The 25,623-nt window shown below is 40.2% G+C and overlaps 1 protein-coding gene across 1 annotated transcript in view; it reads left to right on the top strand.

The window, feature by feature from the left end:
* The window catches only part of LOC306974403 (CUB and sushi domain-containing protein 3-like), a 383,839-nt gene that overhangs the window by 187,701 nt on the left and 170,515 nt on the right, over positions 1–25,623 (top strand). Inside the window, exon 6 of the mRNA XM_079571635.1 lies at positions 17,568–17,680. Within this exon, the coding sequence (XP_079427761.1) occupies positions 17,568–17,680 (113 nt within the window). The remainder of the gene's footprint in view (positions 1–17,567; positions 17,681–25,623) is intronic.

Raw genomic sequence — 25,623 nt, 5'->3', positions numbered from 1 at the left:
TCATCTTGCATCTAGTCTCTTTAGAGCCAGCTCTTGGTACCAACTGGTTTGCGACCGACCCATCACTAACATGATCCAAATATAGTAGCACAAAATTAAACATGTTGATTTTCTTAGCGGATAAAAAGGGGAACTATATATAATAACACCTTAGATGCACTTTGATGTCCGCGCAGTAATATCTTCACTTTACTCCCCTTTGTATCCGCTTTGAAAATCGGCATCTTTAATTTTGTGTAACTATATTTGGATTGTGTATAACGTGGAAGAGCTTGGTGGATTCTAACTTCACCCCCGGTTGGCCCCATAGAGGATATGAGGAGAGGCTAAATGCCAACAACATCTTTGGTCCTTTTGCGTGACTGAGCGCACGCGTAAAGACCAGACAGGTACGCATCAACTCGTCTAAGCTCAGGTAAGAACATATCTCAGAATGGAAAAACGGTGGCCTGTTCCTTTAAGTTGCACTCTTCTTGCACAATGAAGCGATGAGACTGGAGGCTGGGCGGGACATTCAGATGAGCTAACAGGGAGGGGAGGGGTGTCCTGTTGTGAGCACTGATTACTCTGTGCCCACTTGAGATCGATGGAGATGGGCACAGCGGGCACATTTAGACATAGCAGCACATTGCGCACATACAGTCCACCCACAGAGCCAAAATACACTACAGACCTGGCTGTATTCTGATTAATGACGACCACCTCCATCCCTGCAGTGAGTAGCTAGCATGTCTTCCCATATATATTCCTATCAGTGTGTGTGTTGGTGATGTACATGGAGCTCCCCACCTGTCTTAATTAGATGGAGGCTATCAAGACAGATTGCCAGATTAAGTAGCATTCCCTTACTGTCTAATGAATAGCCCCAAGTACACAGCCCTACATAAACAGCACACGGCAGTACAAAAAGTCACGAGCCCGTCCCCTGGTAACCCCGATGTCGACTCTGGCCTGTGAGAAATGTCAACATGAGACAACGGGTAAACTCGTAGCCCTGGCCCATGTGTTCAAGCTAAAGGCTAAATACAGAGGTGGCCGGGTCATTGTTAATGTCGTTATCAAAGAAATGTTAAATGAAAAAAAAAAAAGTGCTGTGTACAAAGCCAGTGTGAGAAAATGTTCATCTTTAAATCATTATCATAATCAAGAGTCTAAATGAATTGAGTCCTATACACGCAAATACATATGTTCTACCATTTTCATTACCTCATAAAAAACTGGGAAGTGGGAAAGTTTACCAAAATGATTTAAAGGAAAACTTGGTCCTTCAGTGTGTTTGAGTTGGACCGTTAAATTGTGCAGTGAATATTCTGTAGTAATTATTTGAATATAATAAATGAACATGCAAAACAACATTTTGTATTCAATCTTTAGACCACTAATATCTGGTTGTTTTGACCCTCTGAAGAAAAGGTTGTTGTTTAGACTATTTCAAGGCTGTAAGAATGTGACTTTTCTCCCCCATATCACTGTGTCAAAAACTGAAAAATATCACCTTGGCAGTTACAAAGATGTTAATTCTTCTTCAGATCAGAGGGGAACATTAGTGGATCATTGGGAAGCAAGGTTTGACTCTTGGCGCTGATTCAGTTATGAGTTTAGTCTTGTGACCTTTGTTTTATTTTGACATTTTCATTTGGTTGTGAAAATTTGGTTTCAGTTACCCAAAACAAAGTGCTCTCACCCATTCCGCCTGATTATTCATACACCAGCAGCTGCATGTCATGTATTCAGCGCAGCAGAAAATGACCTTTTTAATTTAAATGTTGTTTATGTTTTATTCATCAAATTACCCTGAGTGGAATCTGCTTTCAAGTAAAACGCCGTTTGTGCTGTGCAGTGATTACATCGCGCTTAAATGCTAAAATGAATTATTAAGCAGTTAACAAACGGTGTGCCGTTTGTCTGTCTCTATTGATCTTCATTTGAACTCGCTTGTTATTAACATTTTCACACCTACTGCCTTCCGTCTCTGAGCTTTTCAAATATGCATGTCTTTGTGGTATTCAATGGTATTTTCTTTGACGCTTATCTGGACGCTTATCTGGACGCTTATCTCAACTTTTTGAAGTAACTGTATTTCCCACAGTAGTTCTATCACGTGGTACTTCTGCCCAAGTAATATTATTTTCATCGATACTCACTTGGGTGAAAAATGTGTTGAGTTACTCATTGTGAGTTAAAACATGAATGAGAAATGCTGCATGCTGACAGAATAATAAATGTGAAGGCTCTCATTCGTCCAGGAAGTGTTCATTGTAGTGAAGTGAGATAATAGTTTGTGTTTTGTGCATCGTATCTTAAAATACTTTCTAAAACCTCCACACTCCAACAGCTCAGTACTAAAGTATTTCATCAATTACATTTTACTCTGATGTAATTACTCTGATGGCTACTTATTACTACGACTTGAAATCGATTTGAATTTACATTTAGAATAAAATGGACATAAAGTAACGGTTCTGCTACACTACTCACCACTGCACTTCATCACCCCATGCTGTATTTTCCAATTTTGCCTGAGGTTTTGTACACCATGGACAACTTTGTGGCAAATTGCTCGCAGTCCCTTTGCACCGGCAGTGAGTGGGAGTAGTTCATGCATTCACATTTGGTATATGGTGGATAAATTTGGTTGTCCTAATAATGACCCCTCAACATGTCTTTTCCCATTACACCTTGGATTTTGAAGCACGGCTGCTGTGTGTGAAGACATGCTTAGCTTCTGTTTGCTTTTTCCCCCAGAATATTATCATCCTCTATTGTCCCCAGTTTACCCTAGGACAGTGTTTGTGTGTCTTGTGCATCATAAAAACGTAATTTCTGGAGTGCAGCCTCAAGGGGCTTTCATATGAGAGAGCTCCCTGCTGCGTTGTTGTGCAAACTGTAAAGGCGCCATTCTTAGTGGAAACAATGACGTCCCGACCAGCTTTTGGCGGCAGAGGCATACAGTGAGAACTTGAGAAGAAACAACTACAGGGAGAGGATAATGTATCTGTGCAATTGTACATCGTAATCCGTCTGAAGAACGAACACGAACTGTCTACGTTCTTCTGATGGCTCCTGCAAATGGACACTGTCATTGTGTCCCTGGGCAAGACATTGGTATATGAATCAGAGTGTGAATGGGCGAGTGGGTCCTTTCTTTAAAGTGCTTTGAGGGCCTAATGCAGGTGGAAAAGCTCTATATAAGTTGAGACCATTTACCATATGTACAAAATCAGAACGCTTTATAAATAATCAAATGTTTTTATTTTCATCCATGCCTCTACCTGGTTGTCTATAACTGTGGTGTCAACATAAGAGTGGAAAACAATGATTACACATATTTTCTTCAAGTCAGATGCTGGAAGATCTGAGTTTTTCAATACAGCACAGACTAATGGACGGAGTACTTCACTGTACTCTGTACTGTACACGCCTCACTGCAGTACAATAACAAAGGCAGCTAAAAGAAAGCCAGTTTAGTTTGCAAGCCAATGTAGACAAATACTGGCTTTTGATGGAGTAAATTTAATTATTCAGAAGTGCCGAGTACAGGAAAGAAGCGGCTAAAAAACAATCTATGAACAAATACTTGTTGATCCATCTGTTAAAGTAGTACTACTACTTATCTTGTTTTCCTTAATAAATCTTTTCCGGGGTAATACAAGTGTTAGTGGGATGTTTGGTAATAAACACACACAAATATTTATTTTATTTATTTTATTGACCTTTATTTAGTTCTTGACTGAGATTAAGAATCTCTTTTTCAGGGGAGTCCTGGCCCCAGAGGGGAATCTATTGTACATGTTCTTAGTGGTAGGGGAAACCGGAGTACCCGGAGGAAACCTACGCAGGCACGGGGAGAACATGCAAACTCCACACAGAAAGACCCCGTCCAGGTGGGAATCGAACCGGGGACCTTCTAGCTGTGAGGTGTGAGCGCTAACCGCTGCGCCACCATGCCGCCCAAATAGAATCATGAAGAAGAAGCTAGTAGGCTAACGGGCAAAGCTAGCTGCGGGCTAGCGCCACTTAAACAGTATCTACAGTTTGAGTGAAAAAAAAAATGTATCCATTGTGTAATTGGATGTACAATATCCTTCTCTCCCTTTGTCATTTCTGTCAGCGTAGTATTTACTCTCACGGACAATAATGAGTAAAACAACGCAACTTGCTACGACACCTGCAGTGTCGCTTATGGCCTCTAGGGGCATGAGTTACTTAGTACTGCTTTAATTAAAGACGGTTCTTATATTTTAGTGTCAGAAAAACACTGATCTACTGCTGTACATAGCCTACTAGTGTTTCTTTTCCTCGAAGTGGGGCTTGAGTAATTTTTTTTCATGGGGAAATTTAACAGGGTGACCATCTCTCGACTAATTTAGCATTGAAAACACTTTGAAGTAGTTGACTCATTCATCCCTGAAGTACAGAGTTGCCATGGATGACACAATAGTCGTCTTCCACATTTTTACTTTGAATACTTTATCAACTTTCCATTTGCTGCATTCCTCTGCAACTGGGCAAAGTTTATGCAGAGATGTCTGACTTACTTACAGTACAACTTTAATGAGTGGAGTACCAGCGGCTGCTTCAGTGGCCTTTATTAGCAGGCATTTCTTCACCTGAGCTGTTTTATGGCTGTGCTCGCTGTCTCAGGGCCTGTATTAAAGGGAGTAGCAGGAGCCCATCTGAACATGATCTACAACCGCCGCGGGCCACTCTGAAGTGCTTTTACAGCAGATATCTGGGGAGAACACTTAACAGTCACAGACAGAAGCCATCAGCGTAGATGAATGATTTAATAATGCATTACAAATTGTTCACGTGGGGAAAATCAACGGGCTTCTCGGCTGCTTTGAACCCAGGCAATGTTTGGGAGATGTATAGGTATGACTCTTTCCTTAAACTTGAGTGCTTTGCAAGAATATGCAGTCGGATGTAAGCTTTAAGTACTAAGGATTTACATTTAAAGGAGTTGGATTTTTCCATAGCTTTTATAATGTTGTTCCTTCATCAAAGCCATATATGGAGAAGTATTTTTGCTTCTTTCACGTAGTTCTGAGTAACGATGTTTACTTCTGAAGCTGAGAGGTTCTTCTGAAGAGTCTGTATTTCCCTACGTGTTAATGTGTGCTAGTGTTCTCCTCATTTTTTAAAGTCCATAAATCTTCACCAGATCTGTCATGAGCTTCGTTCTGCACTCAAACTGTGTTTATCACACCTTGCATCTTTCATCATGTGTAATTCCCTCTGCACTCCAAGAAACATATGAGATTCCCAAAGATTCTTGTGTATTTATTTCACATTCATCTGAATGCAAAATTATGATATATCAATGCTGTAGTTCCCTAAATGTTTCTATATAAGCCACTGTTATGGATGATATGTCCAAATTAAACTGTTGATACTAAGGCCATTGTTTGTTTTGTCATTACAATGTATTTGATTGAACAATTTCAATGTCTCAAAAGGATTTGGGTTGTTGTTTTATCATTGCACTGTATTGTCTAAACCCATGGTTACAGGAGTAGTTTTAGTACTCCTGACTGTAGTTTAAAGCAGTACTAAGTAACTTGTTCACCTTAATAAATCCTTTTCGTAGTCCCTTTGGGGGCAAGTGTTAATGGGATGATTGGGGGTCTCTCATCTCCCTTGTGTCCCTGGCCAGAAAACCACAATTGCAACTTTGCTGCCTACAGGTCAGAGGCACAAAACACTCATGAAGAAGAAGCTAACATGCTAACAGGCAAAGCTAACTATGGGATTAGTGCTACTGAAACAGTATTTACAGCCAAGTTTGAGTGAAAAAAAATATCTCCATTGTGTAATTGGATGTACAATATCCCTCTCTCCCTTTGTCTTTTCTATCAGCGTATTTCTACTTTCACGGACAATTAATGAGTAAAAAAACATAACATGCTACGACACCTGCACTAGCACTTATGGCCTCTAGGGCTATGACAAGACAATACATGAGACGACATGCCATTAGGATTCCCAAATAAGCTTCTTTGAGCAAATCAAGGCGAAGATAATATGTCTTACAGTCAGACAGCTGGCTTAGGTTGATGCCAATGGTGATAATAAAAATTGAGATGGAGATTGTATGACTAAAAGCTATACTATAGTGCATTTTTTTAGATGCTCATTGGGTGCGATGACTCACAAATATTTGCATGTAATTCTTCAGCCACATGTTCCTCTGTGGTTGCTCTGCATTCAATTATTCATCTAACACTCTGTTCAACCCTTAGAGTGAGTTTACCGGAGCCAGACCTAATTTCCATCTACTATGAGCCTCAAAGTGGACTTGATTGTGCAAGACCTGTTCATTTGTAATTGACTTTGACGCACTGTATGCACAGCAAACCGTACGTCATATATTCCCTCTGAAGGACATATATTTAAATAATGGGCTCACATCGGCGTTGACTTCTGACATCCTGTCTTCGTGGGGATTTATTGAAAACCTGCAACCTCTAGGTTTCACTTATAAAATATGTTCTGAAATGCGTGCATTGAACTACTAAACACAAATGATTGCAATATTCATTTGTAGCCCTGCATGCTATATGCCTATACTGGCTGCACTAATATTCATATATCATATATTATATATCAGATATAAGTTGTAAAATGGCACTAAAGCCCATGCAGATAACCGAACTCCTTGAAAATACTTGAGTTGTTGAGTTGATCCAAAAAACACCAGAAGAGGGCCGCTTAAGGAACCTAAATTAGTGACCTTTCTACCGGCGCCTTGTTTATCTAACCTTGGCTCCTCTGCGGAAAGAGCGCTCCTTCCTCTAATTACCCTCCATGCTACTTACTGCTCCGGAGGTGTTAAGTGCTTCTTGAGACCTAGACTACATACGTCTCTGTATAGATTTATAATTTCTATTCCTAGTTTTAATATTAGAATGGATCAGATTTGCACACGCTCCGTGCCCTAATGATGCACTCTGGGTAATGGTAAGTTAAGAGTCATAAACATGAATAATGCCTATGTGGGAACGCGTATGTGAGGAAGATAGGGGATTTAGACTGAAGTAGCACCACGCAGGCCAAAAGCTCAACCTTCAGTCTGTCATGTGCTGCATGTCTCAACATAATTAGGATAAATGAAGTCGAAAAATGTGTTCGCGGAGACAGACGGTGGGTGATTTTGTATTTATGGAGTAATCTCTTTGCTAATTTATGTCAAATGCAGAGATACCACGGTCTACCATATGAATAGCACAAAGAGTCTCCACTGTGGTACCTGCTAGTGAGTGATGTACTATATTAAACATTAAGTGAATGATTTTTTTTGCCTCAAAGAATTTCAGCATATTTGACAGCAGTAAAAACGTAATGGTGTGACCAGTGATTCTCAAACTGTGGTACGGGTTTATTTTAGTGGTACATTGTGTCAGCAGCCAATGTGTAATTTAGAGTTATGTAATTTATGTTAGCTTTAGCCATGGTTTGTGTTATTATAGACCTTGTTATATAGACCCGTTTTATGATATGGTGGTATAGTGAAGCCAAATATTTTTGCGCTAGACGGTTGGATCGGTGCATATCTAAGACTGAAACTCATGTGGATGCTTTTTGTTAGATATTAGATGTTTTGGTGAGTAACAGCATCCTTGCATAACAAGTTTTTTGTTTCATTCTACACTTCTAACTCTGCTGTATATTTAGGTATCTTCTTAATAAAGCGGCTATTCTACTTGGTGCCATATCCCCAAAGTTTGGTGGAGAGACTAAGTTTAGGATTCACAGATTTACACAAGGCCAGGTTACTCACCTGTTCAAATGTGTTTACTTTAGTTGAAATTTGAATCAATGGAAATCCTTCCCAATCAAAATCCTTTTGTAGGATATAAACAACACTTTCTGATGTAGCCTTGATTCCCACCAGAATACTAACTTTAAATCCATCACTCCAATAAATACAGGCATTCTACTAGAGCATTTTTTAAACAAGATAAAGCATAATTAATACTATACATTTTTGACAAACCCTTTGAAGGATAACATTGTTACTTTATTGTAGGGGTTGATTGTTTGCTACTCTCTTTTTTCTTACAAAGCAACAATCATTGATTTCCCTACAGTCCTGAATGCAAATGAGACAAGATGGATCCGTCCCGGAAACATGTTTGTGTGACTAATGGCGACTTCACAACATCCTACTGATCTAGGGCACAAGGTGACCCTCTCTCTTCTGTCTTCCGTGTTACGCCCATACAAACACACACGGGGCCCTCGGTAAAGCGCCGGATCAGCATTTCAGCGGCCCACTTTATTCCACTATTCCACTCTTATTCAAGGCTTTTGGTCCCCATTTGTTGGCTCTGCGATTCCAGCGGCCATGAAAGCACGTGGATATGTTGATATTAATGGACTGCGAAGGTTAACAGCGTGGGTTTATGGGAGGAGACAGGAGAACACAGGAGGGCAGGTCCACTTCATAATTTACACTGTTTATACGAGGCTACGTGTGCCTGAGGAAGCCAAGGTTATGTCGCCGGACAGATTCTATGGAAATGTACCAATGTACCAAGACACCTGTTGGTTCAGAAATGAAAAGCCGGACATCAAAGGGAAGGTATAGAAAGGAGGTATTGTAATGCCATTGTATTTGATGTTACGGCTGAAAAGACATAGATGGAGGCATTGTGTACTGTCTAGACTTTCACTCTAGGCTTTATTTTGAAAGCTGAGGGATTTGGATGCCTCTAACGGGGCTGTGAAATATACACTTTTGCTTCGTGACCAAAACATCGGTGCATGGTTACTCAGACTTTCAGTTAAAGGAACTATATCATGTAAATATGGTATGGTACATCCGGAGTAATCCATAGAGCTCCTCCATACATTGAAGTCCAGACACTTTCAGAAAATTTGTGTTGATACTGTCCGTGGCCATGCTGCAGATACCAATCTTTTATGTAAGGAGTGGAGTGCACCCTCCCCTTGTATTGTGTATAACTACATAGCATTTTTATTCATATCTTCTTGACTCATACACGGAAAATGCCAAGGCTAAGGCGTCTTGAAGCCTGAATAATATAATCTAGTCGGAAAACTTTTTTGTAGTTATGACGCCTACACTGTTTTTAGACATCGTATGTGCGTATGAATGCACATTGTTCATTGATTATCCGGCTTTTTTAAATGGCTGCATTTACGTGACATCATAATAAACAGCCCATAGTTTTAAACTGAGATAATGGACAGCTAAGAATTATGTGATAGTAAGTAAATTCAAGTTTCTCCTTTTAACCCCCGCCTGAACCGAGGACATTTTGTTCCAGTTTGGCTTTACCCAACTCTAAAAGCCTCTTGAAAAATATAGGAAGAAAAACAAGAAGAAAACGAGGGAAACGCAACAAAAAGGCATAAAAAAGGTACCAATAAAAGTGATGAAAGTGCAGCAAAAAAATTACAAAAACCCAATAAAAAAGCCACAAAAAGGCAACAAAACAACAAAAATGTGACAAAAACTCAACATAATAAATGCAAATATGTGACAAAAACGCAATAACAGCCACAAAAAAGTGATAACGTGACGACAACACAGCAATAACGCGAGGAAATAGATCAGTTCAGATCAGTTTTGTAGGTCTTAGCTTTCAAATGGGGTGTTACTCATAGGCTGTAAGCTCCAGTCCAGAAAATGCACTCGGTTAAGGCAGGGGGGTAAGAGGTTATTACAAAACATAAAATAATATCTGTCCAAATGAAACAAAAACTGACTAGTGAACTGAGATCAAATCATTTTCTCTGCCACGGAGTTGAATTGACGCAGTACAAACTTGGACTACACATACAGGACAAGGACTAAACCTGATTTGGTCGTGATCGTGTGAGTGGCCTTACGCTAATCCAGCCTCACGCATTTCAGAGCACAGAACGACACTCGACTGTGCGATGTGAACGCTCCTCCTCTCCACTGCCAGCACTGCCCTCACACGCTTCACTTTGCCAAACACAAGAGCCGTGTGCATCTCCACAGCCAATTAGGAAATCTTATATTGTGCACTTGATGAAAGAGTTGCAAATTGGGTTCTATCTTCAAGTGCGCCGCGCCATCAACGGATCAGGACAGTACATTCCCTGCGTGCCAAAAATGCTGATATCGTTCCAAGTGGTGCCTCGGCTTTTCGCTCTTTGTTGTTGTTTGGTACAAGAGTAAAGTGTAGGACTAATGTAGTTCAGGGCCGTAATTAGGAAGTTGGTGGCACAGGGGTTAGCGCTGGTGCTTCACAACTTGACAGATTTGTGGCTGGAAATGACATTTCTGTTTGCATGTTCTCCCCATGTCAGTGTAGTTTTTTTTTTTTTTTTTTTTTTTTTGGGGGGGAGTGATCCAGTTCCCCCTACCACTAAAAACATGTACATTAAGGTGTATATGCGTATGTATGGAGTGGATGTAAATTGTCCCATGTGTAGGGTTGGGTTCCGTCACATTTTTTTCAATACCGGTACTTTAACGATACTTGGTTTTCAATTCCAACACCTGAACGATGCTTTTTTTTCTATACATATTCTAAAATATTTGTAATTTCTTTTAAATTTGTGTCATTTGTTTGAGCTAAAGCAACCAAGTAACTTTCTTTAGCGCTGTCCCTGGACCCAACAGGCATCAAAACTCGGTCTCTAAAGATAGAATATTTTTTCTGTGCCTACTTTCGATCACAATATTAGTGGCATGTTCCATAGTTTGAAATGTGTCAATTCTAGCATTCATCAGGATTAGGTATTTACATTATCTTCTCCAAGGGGCTGTGGCAATTCAGAGGTTCTACTGTTACTGTTACTACTTTTTGAAATACTTACTATGTGAATTCCTGAGTGCATGTGGAGCATGTCTTCCACTCTTATAACTAATCCTGACCTTGTCTTTGTTACAACACAAAGCTACCTTGCAGTAGACTTTTGCTGAGGGCTCAAGAACAGTTCCCTTTACATCACACTAAAGGGAAACTGGGCCTTCTCCCCCGTCTCACGGCACACAGTTCAACTGAACATGTGGAAAACTCATCTCCAGTCTCTGCTCCACTGTGTGAGCTGCCTTCAGGCCAAACACCACCTTTTTTTTTTTTTTTTTCAGTGGCTTTAGTGAAGGCCCAGCCAGAGTTACATTTATATCACACAGCGAAAATGGAAGTCAAAGTGTTCCATTCACAAAGAAAGAAAAGTGCATCTATTGGTCTGGTTGCATCAATATACAGACATACAAAGGCTCTGTACCTGATATTTTTGTTTACAAAAACTGAATGGAGCAAATACCGTTAAGCTGTCCAAATAATAACTGTGCTAACATTACCTAACATCCCTATTCTTGGCAGGGCCGAGTTTAGAACCGTTTTTTCCCAGACAGTAGTTTTGCGAATATAAGAGAGTAGTTGTTGGCCTGTTTGTCTCGAATGGGAGTTGAATCCACATGGTTCTTATGAGCACAGTTACTTCCAGTAACACTGGTTCTCTGAATGTGCACAGTCTAAAACAAATTACTGTCATGCTAATTCTCAGTGGTAAGACAGAAATACTAGTCAGGAGCAGATTTCAGTTAGTTTTCAGTGGTTCACAATCTGTGGGTCAGGGACCAGAGGTGATAGAGAATGTGACCATTTGCCATTTACCATTTTAAAAAGTGGGGAAAATAGACTAATGTCATCGTAAATCCCAGTCTGACGGTGGTTTTGTGGTTAGTGGTTCTCACACAAAGGGGATTTGAGGTCATTATGTTCCACTTCAGCCCTGCTCTACTGCACAGGGGAACTGTTTTTTACCGTAATTGGGTTCGCTCTTTGTCGAATAGTCATGGGATTCGTACTGGAGGGCCCCCGTGTGGACTTTTGCTTAGGGCCCCAGAAAGGCCAGCACTGGCTCTGGTTGAGTTTATAAGCACATGTCATAACTTTTTTCTTTAAGAATGTCTGCTGTGGAGTCACGTGATGAGCGCCGAGGGGTAGACGTACTTTTTTGCTCTCCGCACCGAATGTGTATAAAAGTTAATATTTTTGGCTCATATTGAATATTTCACACCCCAAACGCGTGTGTGATGTCGTTGGATGACTTTATTGTGCAGTCGGGATTAAGCAACAAGAAGGAAATGGGAAAACGAGGAGCCAAATCCAAAGCTAGCAATAGCTGCAGGCTAACACGCGGCGGCCCCAGCAGCCCCGGGCGTGAATCAGGCGAGGACGAGGATGAAGGCCTGCTAGCTAGCCACGGTGAAGAGGAAAGTGACTCAATTGTGCTTAAAGTAACTGCAAACATATCCAAAATGCTTGACGACAAACTGAAGCCCCTGAACGAGCTCTCTGGGAAGTTTGACAGTTTAATAGAGCGGATGGACACCGTGGAAAAGAGAGTCTCGGACCTGGAAGACGCAGCAGTGAGTGAGTCACGCATTAGCACACTCGAGGCGCAGCTCCAGAGAGCGCTGGAAAGACTGGACAGTTTTGAGAACCAAGGCAGAAGACGAAATGTGCGTATTTTTGGCTTGAGAGATGGATCTGAGGGGGCCTCGCCCGTGGATTTTCTCCAAAAGTGGATACCAGAGGTTCTTGGCTTGCAGCACAACATCGTTATCGACAGAGCCCACCGCAGCGGGCCGCAGACGAGGCTCGCGGGGACGCTGGGGCCACGAGCGGTCTTGGTCCGGCTGCATTACTACACCGACGCTCAAAAGATCCTCCGGGCGGCTAGGGCCAAAGGCACAGTGGCCACCGCGGCAGGTACAGTGTCATTCTATCAAGATTTCTCCGCGGCTGTGGCGAAGAAGAGACAAGAGTCAGCTGGTGCGCGCAGAGCTCTACGGGATGCAGGGATCAAGTACGCCTTCCTCTATCCCGCCACCGTGAAGGTCTTCAACGCTGATGGAACCAGTCTCACCCTCAAGACCACGACGGAGGTGAATGACTTTGTGAAGAGGCTGTCAGGAGCCAAATAACGGGATCTGCAAAGACGTTGTTAATGTGAAGTAGGTTGAATGTTTGGGGCTGCTTATTATTTTTGTATGGTATAATAATGAGCCATTTGGGTAAATATTTAAAATAATTCGGTGCGGGGTTAAACCCGGACTCTCTTTTAGTTGTACTTAAAGTTAAAGTACACCTAGTGAGTTTTCGTGTGTGTTAAGTTCTTATTTTTTATTTTTGTTTTTTTTAATTTTTCATTCTCATTGACAATGAGAAGTTTACTGGAACCAGGCTCGTTGTTTAGTTTTTGCCTGGTTTCCGCTATATTTGAAGTTGTGTTCGTTGCTGCAGACTGGTCTATTTGTGTTAAGATATACTTTAAAGTGGGAATATGGGTGAAGTGTATTACATTTCTTGCAAATGACACTTAAGATAGTTACTTGGAATATAAAAGGGTCCAATAACGTGATTAAGAAAAAGTCCATCCTGAACTGTTTAAAGAAAGAGTCAGTCCATATCGCTTTTCTGCAGGAGACTCATCTAACTGACGAAGAGCATAAGAAATACCTTAGAGAGTGGGTGGGGCAAATATTTTATTCCTCTTATTCTACAAATAAGAGAGGGGTTATAACTCTAATACACAAAAACATCCCATTTACTGCTATCTCCTCCCATAAGGACAGAGAAGGGAGATATATACTAGTCAAAGGGGTTTTATATGGGGAAAACGTCCTTCTTGGAAATGTATATGCTCCAAACTTGCAAGATGAGGAATTCTACATAACGTTACTAACAGAACTGGTGAATATGGAGTGTGACAACGTGATATTAGCAGGGGACTTCAATTGTACGGTCTGCCCGAAGTCCGACAGGATGCCCCCGCAATCAGTTCTGACCAAAAATTCAAAATTATTGTTGCAGATACTCGCTGACCTTGATCTGATTGATACTTGGCGCCTCCATAATCCACTGGTGAAACATTTTACTTTTCACTCAAATCCTCATCTCTCTGCATCCCGTATAGATTATATTTTTATGTCTAAACACATCTGTCAACTAATCACACAAGTGAACATAGGCATTATTAGTCTATCAGATCATGCACCGGTATCTCTCAGTATGCATCCATTACGGGCTACTGAGCGTTCTAGATCCTGGAGAATGAGCACATTGCTCCTCTTGGATGATAAATGTGTTGATATGTTAGTAGAGCAAACAACTGTATTTCTAGAAATCAATGATACCGAAGATATTGACCCAAGAATCCTATGGGATTGTTATAAGGCTTTTATGAGAGGAGTAATCATATCATACACAGCTTATAAGAAAAAAGAGAGACTTTCTCTACAATTAGATCTAGAAAATAAAATAAAAAAACTGGAGAAACATTATTACAATACACAATTACCTGAGACATTAACTGAGCTCAAAGGGGCAAGAACAGCTTTAAACAACTTAACACAACGCAAAGCCGAAAAGGACGTAATGTTTGCCAAACAAAGACTTTTTGAAACGGCCAATAAACCCAACAGATTTCTGGCGAAAATTGCAAAAAACGCACCCACAACTACATATATAACAGCTATCAAGGACTGCAATGATGTAAGGCATATAGGAAATCAAGAAATTAACAAGAGTTTTAAAGAGTTCTACTCAAATTTGTACAGTTCTGAGATGGACATTCCAAAACTTGAGTCTGGCTTCTTTCTGAACGATCTGAAATTCCCCAAATTGTCTGAGGCTCAAACAAATTTCTTGGAGTCTCCTATTACACAGTTAGAGGTAGACAATGCAATTGCTTCTCTTCAATCAGCGAAGAGTCCGGGGCCGGACGGATATCCGGTGGAGTTTTTCAAGACTATGAAAGGGAAAATTAGCAGTCTTTTGCTTAGAGTTTACAACAGGTCCTTTGAAGAAGCTAGACTCCCAAATTCTATGTATCATGCTAATATAACGCTAATTGCAAAAAAGGGTAAAAATTCTGAACTATGTTCGTCGTATAGACCTATCAGCCTTTTAGGGGTAGACAACAAAATACTTTCAAAAATATTAGCCTTCAGATTGGAAAAAGTAGTGTGCTCGGTAGTGGGAGCTGACCAGACCGGCTTCATAAAGGGGCGCAACTCTTATTACAACACCAGACGCCTGTTTAATATTATCCATTTTCTAAATTGTAACAAAATTCCAGGGGCAGTTGTTTCTATGGATGCCGAAAAGGCGTTTGATAGAATCGAATGGCAGTATATGTTTGAGATACTGGAAAGATTTGGTTTCGGTCACAATTTTGTGGGTTGGATCAAATTATTATATAAATGTCCAACAGCGTCGGTCTTAACTAACGGTCTGCTCTCCTCTCCTATCGAGCTGGGCAGGGGCACAGCTCAGGGCAGTCCCCTCTCACCATTGTTGTTTGCCTTGGCCATCGAGCCACTAGCCATGGCCATTAGGCAGAATCCAAATATTCATGGTGTTAGGATTGGGGAGATGGAACATAAAATACTACTATACGCTGATGATACTCTGTTGACATTGACCGATCCTCCTCGTTCTTTGCCAGTCCTAATTGGGTGTATACGGGATTTTGGTCTAATATCTGGTTACAAAGTGAATTTTGACAAATCAGTCATTATGACTTTATCTGACACGGGAAATGCAGAACCTCTTTATGTTAAGCCCTTTCGTTGGGAACCAACAGGGTTTACTTACTTGGGAGTAAGAGTAACCCCACAGTTGAATCAGTTATACACAGAAAATATAGATGGGACCATCAAGAGTATATGTGACACAATGACAAGATGGAAGGCTCTCCCAATTTCTTTTCTAGGCCGAATTAATCTCATAAAAATGGTTATACTACCTAAAATATTATATCCTATTTCTATGTTGTTTATTATATTGAAATCTGAGGACATTAAAATAATTAATAAAGCTATGGCAGACTTTATATGGGCAGGAAGAAAACCAAAAATCAAATTAGAAACACTCCAACTACCTAAAGAACAGGGCGGTTGGAACCTTCCTAATATAGATTATTATGTTTTTGCAGTACAAGCTAGGATACTGAGTGCATGGATACACGAAAAATCAGAGTCACCATGGTTTAATATTGAATCAGTACTTTGTAAGCCAACATCGCCTGTCAACCTAATGGGTGTCAAATTGAACGCACTGTCTGACAAAATTCGAAATAATCTTTTATTGAATAATGTATTACAAGCTTGGGCTAAACTTCAAAAACTTTCTAAAGGTAAATATTCATTTTCAATTTTGTCCACACTGGTCCATAACCCAAATCTTTCTCCACAAATCTTAGGAGCAAGTTTTGCAAACTGGCACTCGGCCGGGGTCCAGAGGTTTTACGACCTGTTCAAACACGGAGAATTTAAATCCTTTGACTCCCTCAAAAATCAATATTCCCTACAGAATAAGGACTTTTATAAATATTTACAACTGAGGCATTATGTACAACAAAAAAATAAATCTCTTAAGCTTACATCAGACTCCTATAACTTGGAAATTTTCCTAATTAATAAGAAAGAACATAAACATTTTATTTCCAAATTCTACTCAGAATTATATTCCATCAGTGTGGACAAACTTTCCTGGCTGAGAAAATCATGGGGAGTCTTACTTAAATGTGAGATAACTTCACAGACCTGGGACAAAATACTGTCTTTACCGTCAAAGGTTTCAATCTGTAACAAATTTAAAGAAGTGCAGTACAACATTTTACATAATGTGTACATATCTCCAAATATCTTCAGTAAATATAATGCGGGTATATCACCAAACTGTTCAAAGTGTAAAACTCATGTGGGCACAAGATTTCACTGCCTTTGGGAATGTGCTTACATACAGAAATTCTGGAAAAACGTCTGCTCTAACATAAGCAAAGCAATAGGACAACCAGTAATTGAAAATCCTATGATTTGTTTGCTTGGTCTTGTCCCAGTCTCATTTAAAAAGCATGAGAATGTGGTTCAATCACTATTGATGCTGGCCAGAAAAAGTATAATGTTGAAATGGGTGGGGGATGACCCTCCCTCCATTTCTCTATGGAAATCTCTGATCGTCGACTTGATGACCATGCTGAAACTTGGACACTTTATTGAAGGCAAAACTCAGGCCTTTGCAGAGACTTGGAGGAAACCCCTGGATGCAATGGGACTAGAATGCAATAGAGATCTTAACGGACTACCACTTTGGTCCTAACCGGCTGCATTTGGACTCTGTGTTGCCAATGTAATCATTGTAAATCTCCAATGTATATTTGACCAGTCTGCTTTGTTTGTATTATTGAAATGTATAAAAAAGTTATAAATAAAAGTATTAAAAAAAAAAGAATGTCTGCTGTTACAATACACTTGAGGTGGACATGGTATTTTCTTTCTGTTTTATTTTAAGCACTTTTTCAAAATAGGGTATTTTTCAAACACATTTAGACTCTAACCTTAACCAAAATCCGAAATTTACAAATCACTCCAGCCCACGGTGGAAGTGTTGACACCTAGAACTCTGTGTCCCTACATGCGTGTACTCTAAATATGGTATTTCTGTGTTTACCGTGGGTTGTTTGGCGACACAAAAACAAAAAACAGTTCAAAACTTTCTGCTCATGAATTTAACTTTATTTTTTTTTTTTCTCTTACTTTTTCACAGGCTGTCAGGCAGTAATATCCCATCGCCTATTGTGAGCAACAAGAACTGGCTCCGGCTGCATTTTGTCACAGATGGCAATCACCGCTACCGTGGTTTCAGCGCACATTATCAAGGTAAGTGTGGAGACGGCCTGCCTTCCTGCTTCATTTGCATCTCCTGAACGTGACATGAAATAAACACGCCTTTGTCTCACTAATGACAGGATTCCGAAGGTTTACCTTTTTTCTTTTTCTTTTTTTGCATTTTCTTTTTTGCAATTTCCAGCTTATTTTTCTTCATTATTTGTGGTTCTACTGACAGTTTCCCCGCGCACCACGCTGTTACCTCTCTTTAATTATGCTTGTTGACTCCGGTTTCCCTGCCTTTCCTCTTGCTCCCACTGTCTCTCTCCTCATCTCTACTACTTTCGTGCGTTCTCCTGGGTAACTTCTCATAGGCATACAGTTGGATCTCTTTGACATCAAGTCCTTAGTTGGTGGGAAATTGTTTGGAAATTCATTTGGCAACATCCATGTCTCCCAACAGTGATAATGAGAGGCGAATGTTTGGAACGAGCGCTCGGAGAGTCTGTTTTACATTTTAGTATTTTTTTTCCCTTTCTGCTGCACTGCCATGGCTGTCCTCAGATCTCCTTTTGTTTTTTAACATGAAAAGCTGGGAACCACTGACCCCTTTTCTGAGCCGAGCATCAAAAACGCCTGGTGCACTAAAAAAAACAAAAAAACAGTGAGTCCAAATGCACAAGGCCAGAGGCTAGGCACTTGTTATTAACATCGAGGCCATAGAGAGTAGGAAGTAGATGTATGCATATTTCAAATAAAAAGATGGCAGTCGTTGTAAATTATGGCTTGCGGGGGTGTGAAATTCAGATTTTTCTTTTTTTTCTAAATTGAATACAAACTAGAATATTGCCTTTTACAACTTTGGCCCTCATAATGGTACTCGTTAATATCTTCTTCAAAGTGCTTGCAACTCTAACATTGTGTGATTAGAAATGGTATACGTTTTTACTGTAGCAGCATCAGACCCATGAGCAAAGTAGAGGTGGGAACCTCTGGGCACCTCACGATTCGATACGATACACAATACTTGGCTCACGATGATGATAATCTCCTGATTCACCGATATTGCAGTGATCGATATATTGCACAAAAATAACCGATAATTATTTTTTAAGAAACTTTTTTAATTTTTTACCTTTCATACAACATATTATTCATGATTTACATTTGTTTTCATGTGCTTTGTACCCCTTTTGCTTAAATCAATAAGTGATTAAATGATCCCTGACTTACTCACTGTACAAGAGTCTATGGATCTGTCAGTGGCATCACTTCATTTACATTTAAACAACCACAGTCCTATTTCTGAAGGAGTAAATCAACAGCAAATTCATTTATTTATAATTATTAAAAAAAACATTCATCAAAAGTAATGTATTTGTGTGACCGTGTTTAGTCCAAGTGCCTCCCTTGTCGTTCTGACTGAATTCCTGGTCATTCTTAGCCTCAATTGACTGAAAGCAGTGGTGCACTGCTACCTCATTTATATTGATGATGTTGTTTATTAATATGCATGACATCATCAAAAGTATTGATTGTTTTGCTCAATTTCTATTTGCATATTGTATCTTCTTTCTCTTCCTGACAGAACAAATAATTTCATGTTAGGTCATGTTAGCAATTCAGTGGCACTGGGCCTCTATGGACGCAGTTTGAGAGCAGAACTAACTTGTCTGGCCCTGCTCGTACCTATTACTTAACTTAACTGTGGGAATGAAGCAAAACGCTACTTCAGGTCTGTTTTTCATTACACCTGCTCAAGCTAAAGGATTTGGCAATGTATGTCCCTTTACATTTCTGTTTTTTTTGTTTTGTTATGAAGCACACCCATGGTAACAGTCCCTTCGTCTGCGTCAGTGCCCTTCTCCTGATTGACACCGAAATTGCACTGTGCCACTGGATTATTACAGACACACTCCCTCCTGTGCCTCGCTCTCTGTCACACTCAGGTTCACAGCCAGGCGTCCCAATGTTCATGCAAGAAGAAATAAGGCGTGCATCCATCCAAAACGACCACTTCCCTGCCTCGGCACTCTCAGGCTGCAGGGAATAAGCACTGCTACTATTAGGAGCTCTTACAGGCATCTCATGACTCGATATGAGAGCGAATATCATCTGCGCTGAGAGAGAACACATGACACAAACTCTTGTTAGTTTGTGAGACTCTCCAAAGGTTTTGGTCAGAGGAATTAATGGAGTATTTGCAGTCAAAACCAGAAATGGCCTCGAAATTTCATTCAGGCAAATAGCCTTAAAATTTGGGGAAAGGCTTTTTTAAACAATTAAAAAGATCACATGTGTTTTTGGAACATGAGCACGCAGCACATTTTAAAATAACACCTGGGGAAAATTAGATGTTTTGTTATTTCCAGACAAGTAAATCATTGCGGCCTATGGAGTTTGTTTATTGCGATCATTAACTTTTCCAGTTTAAAATATTTTCTTTGCATTCAGGTCCAAACTGTGCTAGAAATGCGGCACCATTTAGTCCTTTTTGAATCACTCCAACTGTTATTCACTGCAGATGAGATCTACTTCTGCTGGTGTTATGCCACTTATGCACAAAACACATATATTTTTCCACTCTTGAAGCTAGAACACTCCAGAGCCACTGAACAACCATTATGTTCATTTTGCTATGTTTGTTGAGGGTTGCCAGCTGCCACTGTCATCTCTGTGAAATCTCTCTGAACACCTTTAGAGTAATATCCATCATCCTTCAGTCAGACAGGTGATTGTATCTTCACATAGGATTCATGCAAAGCAATTTAGCAGCACAGACAGCAGCGGTTTAGGTGGAAGTGAGTGTCATTACCTCCAGCAGCTGTAGAGATTGATAAGCTCCAAATCAATGCTAGAAATAATGGTGAACCGCTGGCATTACAGCGGGGGGAATTAAGCTAAATTCTTTAGCAGTATATCCATGATGGAACTAATGAATGAGTCCACTTAATGTTTTTTACTGGCTTAGGGCATTTACTGCAGGATTCTGCTGTTTGTTACTTAAGTCGTACAATGCTGACAGTTTTCGAGGTAATTGTACAGACCTCATTATGTTTCTATTTTAAATCCAGTAAGACAGGGATAGTTTGTTGGTCCATTGGAAAAATATTAATGCTTGTACTTTTGATAGAATTTTCCAGAAAACTTGATGGTCATACAATTATTTCTAATTGTACTACAATTAACCCCTGAAATAAAAACATGTTTACAAAAGTGCTAGTCCTAAAGAACAAACCAGGAAAGGGGTGTATTATAATTTTCCTGATATAAAAAAATAGCTTAGTTTCCCAGTTAATGTCACACTGAGACAGAAATGAGTGAATCAAAATTATAAAACTCCCTGTCACAAACAATGTGGTTTACGCCATTCATTGCGAAGAAGAAAAGATACTGGAGATATTGGAGATACTAACCAGACACTGCCCAAGAAGTCAAAGGAACTGAGCACAAAAACAACCCAGTAAAGATGACTGCATGAGAACTCTAGTCTTTGAAGGAGAAGAAAATAGGCAAAATTCTTGCTGTTGAATTTGTTTTCTAGAGTTTGGTAGATCACCAAGATCGCTAGAAAATAATTAGACTACAATATACAGTATAAACCTAATATTTTCTTACCTAAAAATAGAACAAAGGATATTTTCACTTCAGCTACATGCTTTATTGCGCACTGGCCTTAGAACTTTGAGCGAACCTAATACATATTAATGGTATAATTGCATGCCATGCAGAAATAAGCCAGTCAAAACTTCATACATATTATATCCACTTATCCAGTTAATGCCCATTACAGTCCAGCCCAGTCATATATTTAGCATGAAGTCACCACATGTGTCCCTTGGCCATGTTGGTCCATAGAGGTAATTAATATACTGGAATTGCAACTAATTTTCCATTAACTGTGCATCACTTTCTAATGAAGGGTGATGATGATCCCATTTCCATAGGCCTCACATGACCCGATCGGACCCTCACAGCTGCTCGTGTGTGGACCCGGGTGGTCATGAATATGCATGGGGTGAATATAGGTTTGGGATGCCGCTCATTTTCATAATGCATGAGGTCCACAAACTGGAGCACGGGACGAACTGATGAGCTCAAGTCTTTTGGATGGGCATATTTCAATGACCTCAATACAAAGTTATAGTAGATACACTGATGATCATTTATCGTTTATTGTTAGATACTGTTGTGACTGTTATCATTGTACAAAGCCATTCCAGACTCGCACAATACTTAGCTCTTTCATGACATCGACACAGAAAATCGTCACACATAGTTTGAATGAAGAGATATTTGAAAATATTTTTCTTTTTCTTCTGACTTTCCTTGATTGAAATTAGAAATCCTCCTTCCAGCCGCCTTCATACGGTAACTGGGGTTCTCAGTTGTTTATGATTAGCCCAATGCTATATCATGATTAATTGGTCAATGTGTGAAACAATTCTATTCTAATCCACTTTTATATGGCACATGTACTACACAACATACATGGAGAAAATGAGAAAATAAATAAAGAGCCAATAAGAATGATTAAAAAACAGTCAAACAGGATTCTTTTTTAATTATAAAATAATGAATAGACAGTCAGATTACATTAAAGATTAGGAGATTATATTGTAATATGAAAATCTGAATTGGTGATTCCTCTCTTGCTTGTGATCTGCTCTTGTCCTTTCCTCTCTTCCACTGGTGGCGTTTTGAGAAATTCATGATTGATTGACTGGCACCGCCGCTGCCTCCCTGGAGATTTGACTTTCATTTGTTTAATTGATTTTAATTAGTATAAAAGGTTAATCATCGTGCTAATGAGAGTGTCACTTTGACAGGTTTAGTTGATTAGTCGAGTCCCTAACAAGTTTGCGATGCCCACTCGGTGTCGGCTGTCACTCACTTTCATTTAGTCTGCAGAGTTTCCAGTGCAAAGTATAGCTCTCGTCAGATATACAGTATTTACTTGTGGGGGGGGGGAGTGGTCTAATGCTAGCGGCTGTAAACAGACATGAATAATTGTCGGAGAACAGTCAGTTTGTTGATGAATAGGGCTCTATACAGTCGCATTACATTACACTGGGGCAAGATGGATGCGTTTTCTCAATTCCCCTTATTATTAAATGCATGTCAGAAATGTTCGCTGCCCGTGAGGATAGATCAATGCTCTGAATATAACCTTTCCGCTGCATTTACTGACATTACCATAAGACTGATGGAGATGTCATTGATTATCTTTGAGAACCGCTTTTGTTCCCCTTTTTTTTCACAGGTAGTTTTTAGATTTTAGTCATGACTGCAGCAAAAGCAGTAGTGAAAGTAGTACCAAGTAACACTATTACAACAGTATCAGCAGCAACAAGTACTTTTGTTTTGTTCTGTTTTGTTTTACCATGAGCAATTCTTAAACATATAATGGTTTGCACCCTGTTAATGAAATGCGCTAAATCCCTTAATTTACTTTTTAAACTCTGCTTTTGACACTCACTCGCTCGTTTCTGGACTTCAAACCTCATCCTCGAGTCGACTTTTCTACACTCTAATGGCCCGGCCCCGAGGCAGTGTTGGTTGAGCGCGAGCACTGTATGAAATCAATTTCAAATGTGGCTCCTGGAGACCGAATGAACAAATGTGCTTTGGCGGGGTTAGTTTAGTTTATTAGAGCCTGAGATGAGACCTCAGAGACATGCAGGGCTCTGTAGGTGCTACCGACAACGGGGCGTACAAGTGGAGGGCGCTCGACTTTTCGTATCCTCTCGTTGTTACGCACGTATTTGGAAAAAAACACACACAAAAAAATGAAAATAATAATAAAACATATAAAGAGAACTGTCCCAACCCGTTGATCGTGATGCACAGTGGTAGCGATAGTGATTTGTAAGTCTCTACCGTGTTTTTGTGGGGATTGGTGCATAATGGAGTTGGAGTCCATAGTGGCTCTGAAGAAAGCAGCTTTTTAAAAGTAAACAGCTAGCTTATAAGCTAACTTTAGTCATAAATTTCCCACTTTAGTTCAATTTTAGCCTTGTTTGGTCCTAGTTTTGAGACACATAAGAGGCACCAAGAGCCCCCCACGCCTTCTGCACAGTGGAGGCGTCTTAAGGAGCTACAGGAAACAAAAAAGGGAAAAACAAGGAGGTATCCAGGTGAGACTCACATCTAAGCGACACATGCCTTCTATTGTTCTGGCTAATGGATGTCCACTGGAGAATAAAACAGATGCACGGCTAAGCTCTTCCCTAAAGATGGTGAAAGACTGTTGTGGAGCAGGGGGAGCTGCGCAGGAGGAAGGAGGAGGTGGAGCTGACCAGTGCAGGACACCACGCTCTGAAAACAGGGACAAACCCAGGAGGCGGTGCACCGTTTTAGAGGATCAGAGGAGAGTGAAGGCAGCCAGTCAGGTTTCCACCGGGTGCTACGGTTTCCTCTACCTGCAAAAACATGCTGGTCAGGTTAACCCAACAGTGGCGGCTCAGGACTAACACCTGAACACGCTTCTAAATTGACAAATAAAGCACTTACTTCGTTTCTTCAGCTTCGTTTTTTGCCTGTCCTTTACATGGGGCGAAGGACCTTTCCTTCAACAAGAGCCTCTGGGCAACCGGTCGGCAGGTTGATCTCAGGAGAACCACGCTGAAAGATACAGTACAACGCAATAATAAATACAATCCCTGACATGCCTCCTAGTTCAGTCTTAATTCAATTTGTATTCAGTGAGTTAAATAGCATATGGACTAACCCCTCAAATCCAAGCACACACACACACACACACACACAGGCTGCTGTATTTTCACTCGTGTCGTTATGTAGGAATCATGTTTTATTCAATGTATCTTTTCAGCATTACTTAGCCCGCCTCCAGCTCCTACGCTTAGCTAGACATCATTCCCTGAGTTAATTGTCCATCTGAATTCTTAATTGATGTTTAGGTCAAAGCCATTTAGAGAAATAATTCACACTGGCTACATTTCTAAACAGCTCTGGGCATTGGGACATTTCTACATATATAAAGCCCACATTAAGTCCCGGGTTGAAAGCAATTAGATTTGTTTTCCTGTTAAGACAAGAATGACGTTTAGTGCAGTTCAGAGGCTTTTAAATAAATATTATTGTCTTGGTTTTAACCGGTGCTGACATTGCTATCGCCCTGCTGCATTTTGTCAATCATATATGGCACCCACTTTCCAACTGCCCCCCACATTTACAGCCTACACATTAAGTGGCCATAATGATGTTAAATTGAAGCTCACTTGGTATTCAGCCGTGACAGGCCTTTCTCCCAAGGACCCTTGCAATATTCACACAATGTTATATAGGGTCCTGTGTTCAGCGCTCTTAACGAATGACAGTGTGGCCCTTTGGGGTGTGGAGAATCCTGTTCACCGGGCACTACAGGGAGATGGGGATTGTGTAAGTTAAAGGACAAACTTGAATATGTAAGTATGGTTACAGTGCAGCCATTTAGTTTGATGTTAATGGAGGCCATCTTGTCAATGATGAAGTAGGATTTTTCATTGCAAGAGCCTTTGAAATGTCTTATTTAAAGTTTGCAATTGAATTTACTGCATTTGTGTGAGCGGACAGCTTGTGAAGTCTTCTCGCGCAGCACAGAGACTCCTACATATGCGTTGAATCATCGGTCACGTTGGCACACATTTCTATCTTATCATTCTCATTGAATACATACTTTTTGCATGTATAATGCCATTCGAATGCAATGGCCAATTTGACTCAGAACCTAATGATTCTTGGTACAATACGTTTTTAAAAGCATAGGTCGGTTTAATTCCTTGTAGCCTATGCTCGTAATTAAGCACTTGTGTATACTAGCAAACCATTTTATCAGGTCTTGTAAAGCCTACAGTGCAAACAAAAGAAAAAATCAATAACTTGACTCCTAAATTTACGCTACATTCAGTCCCGTGTGTGTGTGTATGTGTGTTTTGTTTTTTGGCTTTTCCTTTTGGACATTTATTAATGAACTGTGCGTCTCTAAAGGTAGC

Source organism: Gobius niger (assembly GCF_951799975.1).
Source record: "Gobius niger genome assembly, chromosome: 14".
Taxonomy (NCBI): Eukaryota; Metazoa; Chordata; class Actinopteri; order Gobiiformes; family Gobiidae; genus Gobius; species Gobius niger.
This window is presented reverse-complemented; position numbering and strand designations above follow the sequence as displayed.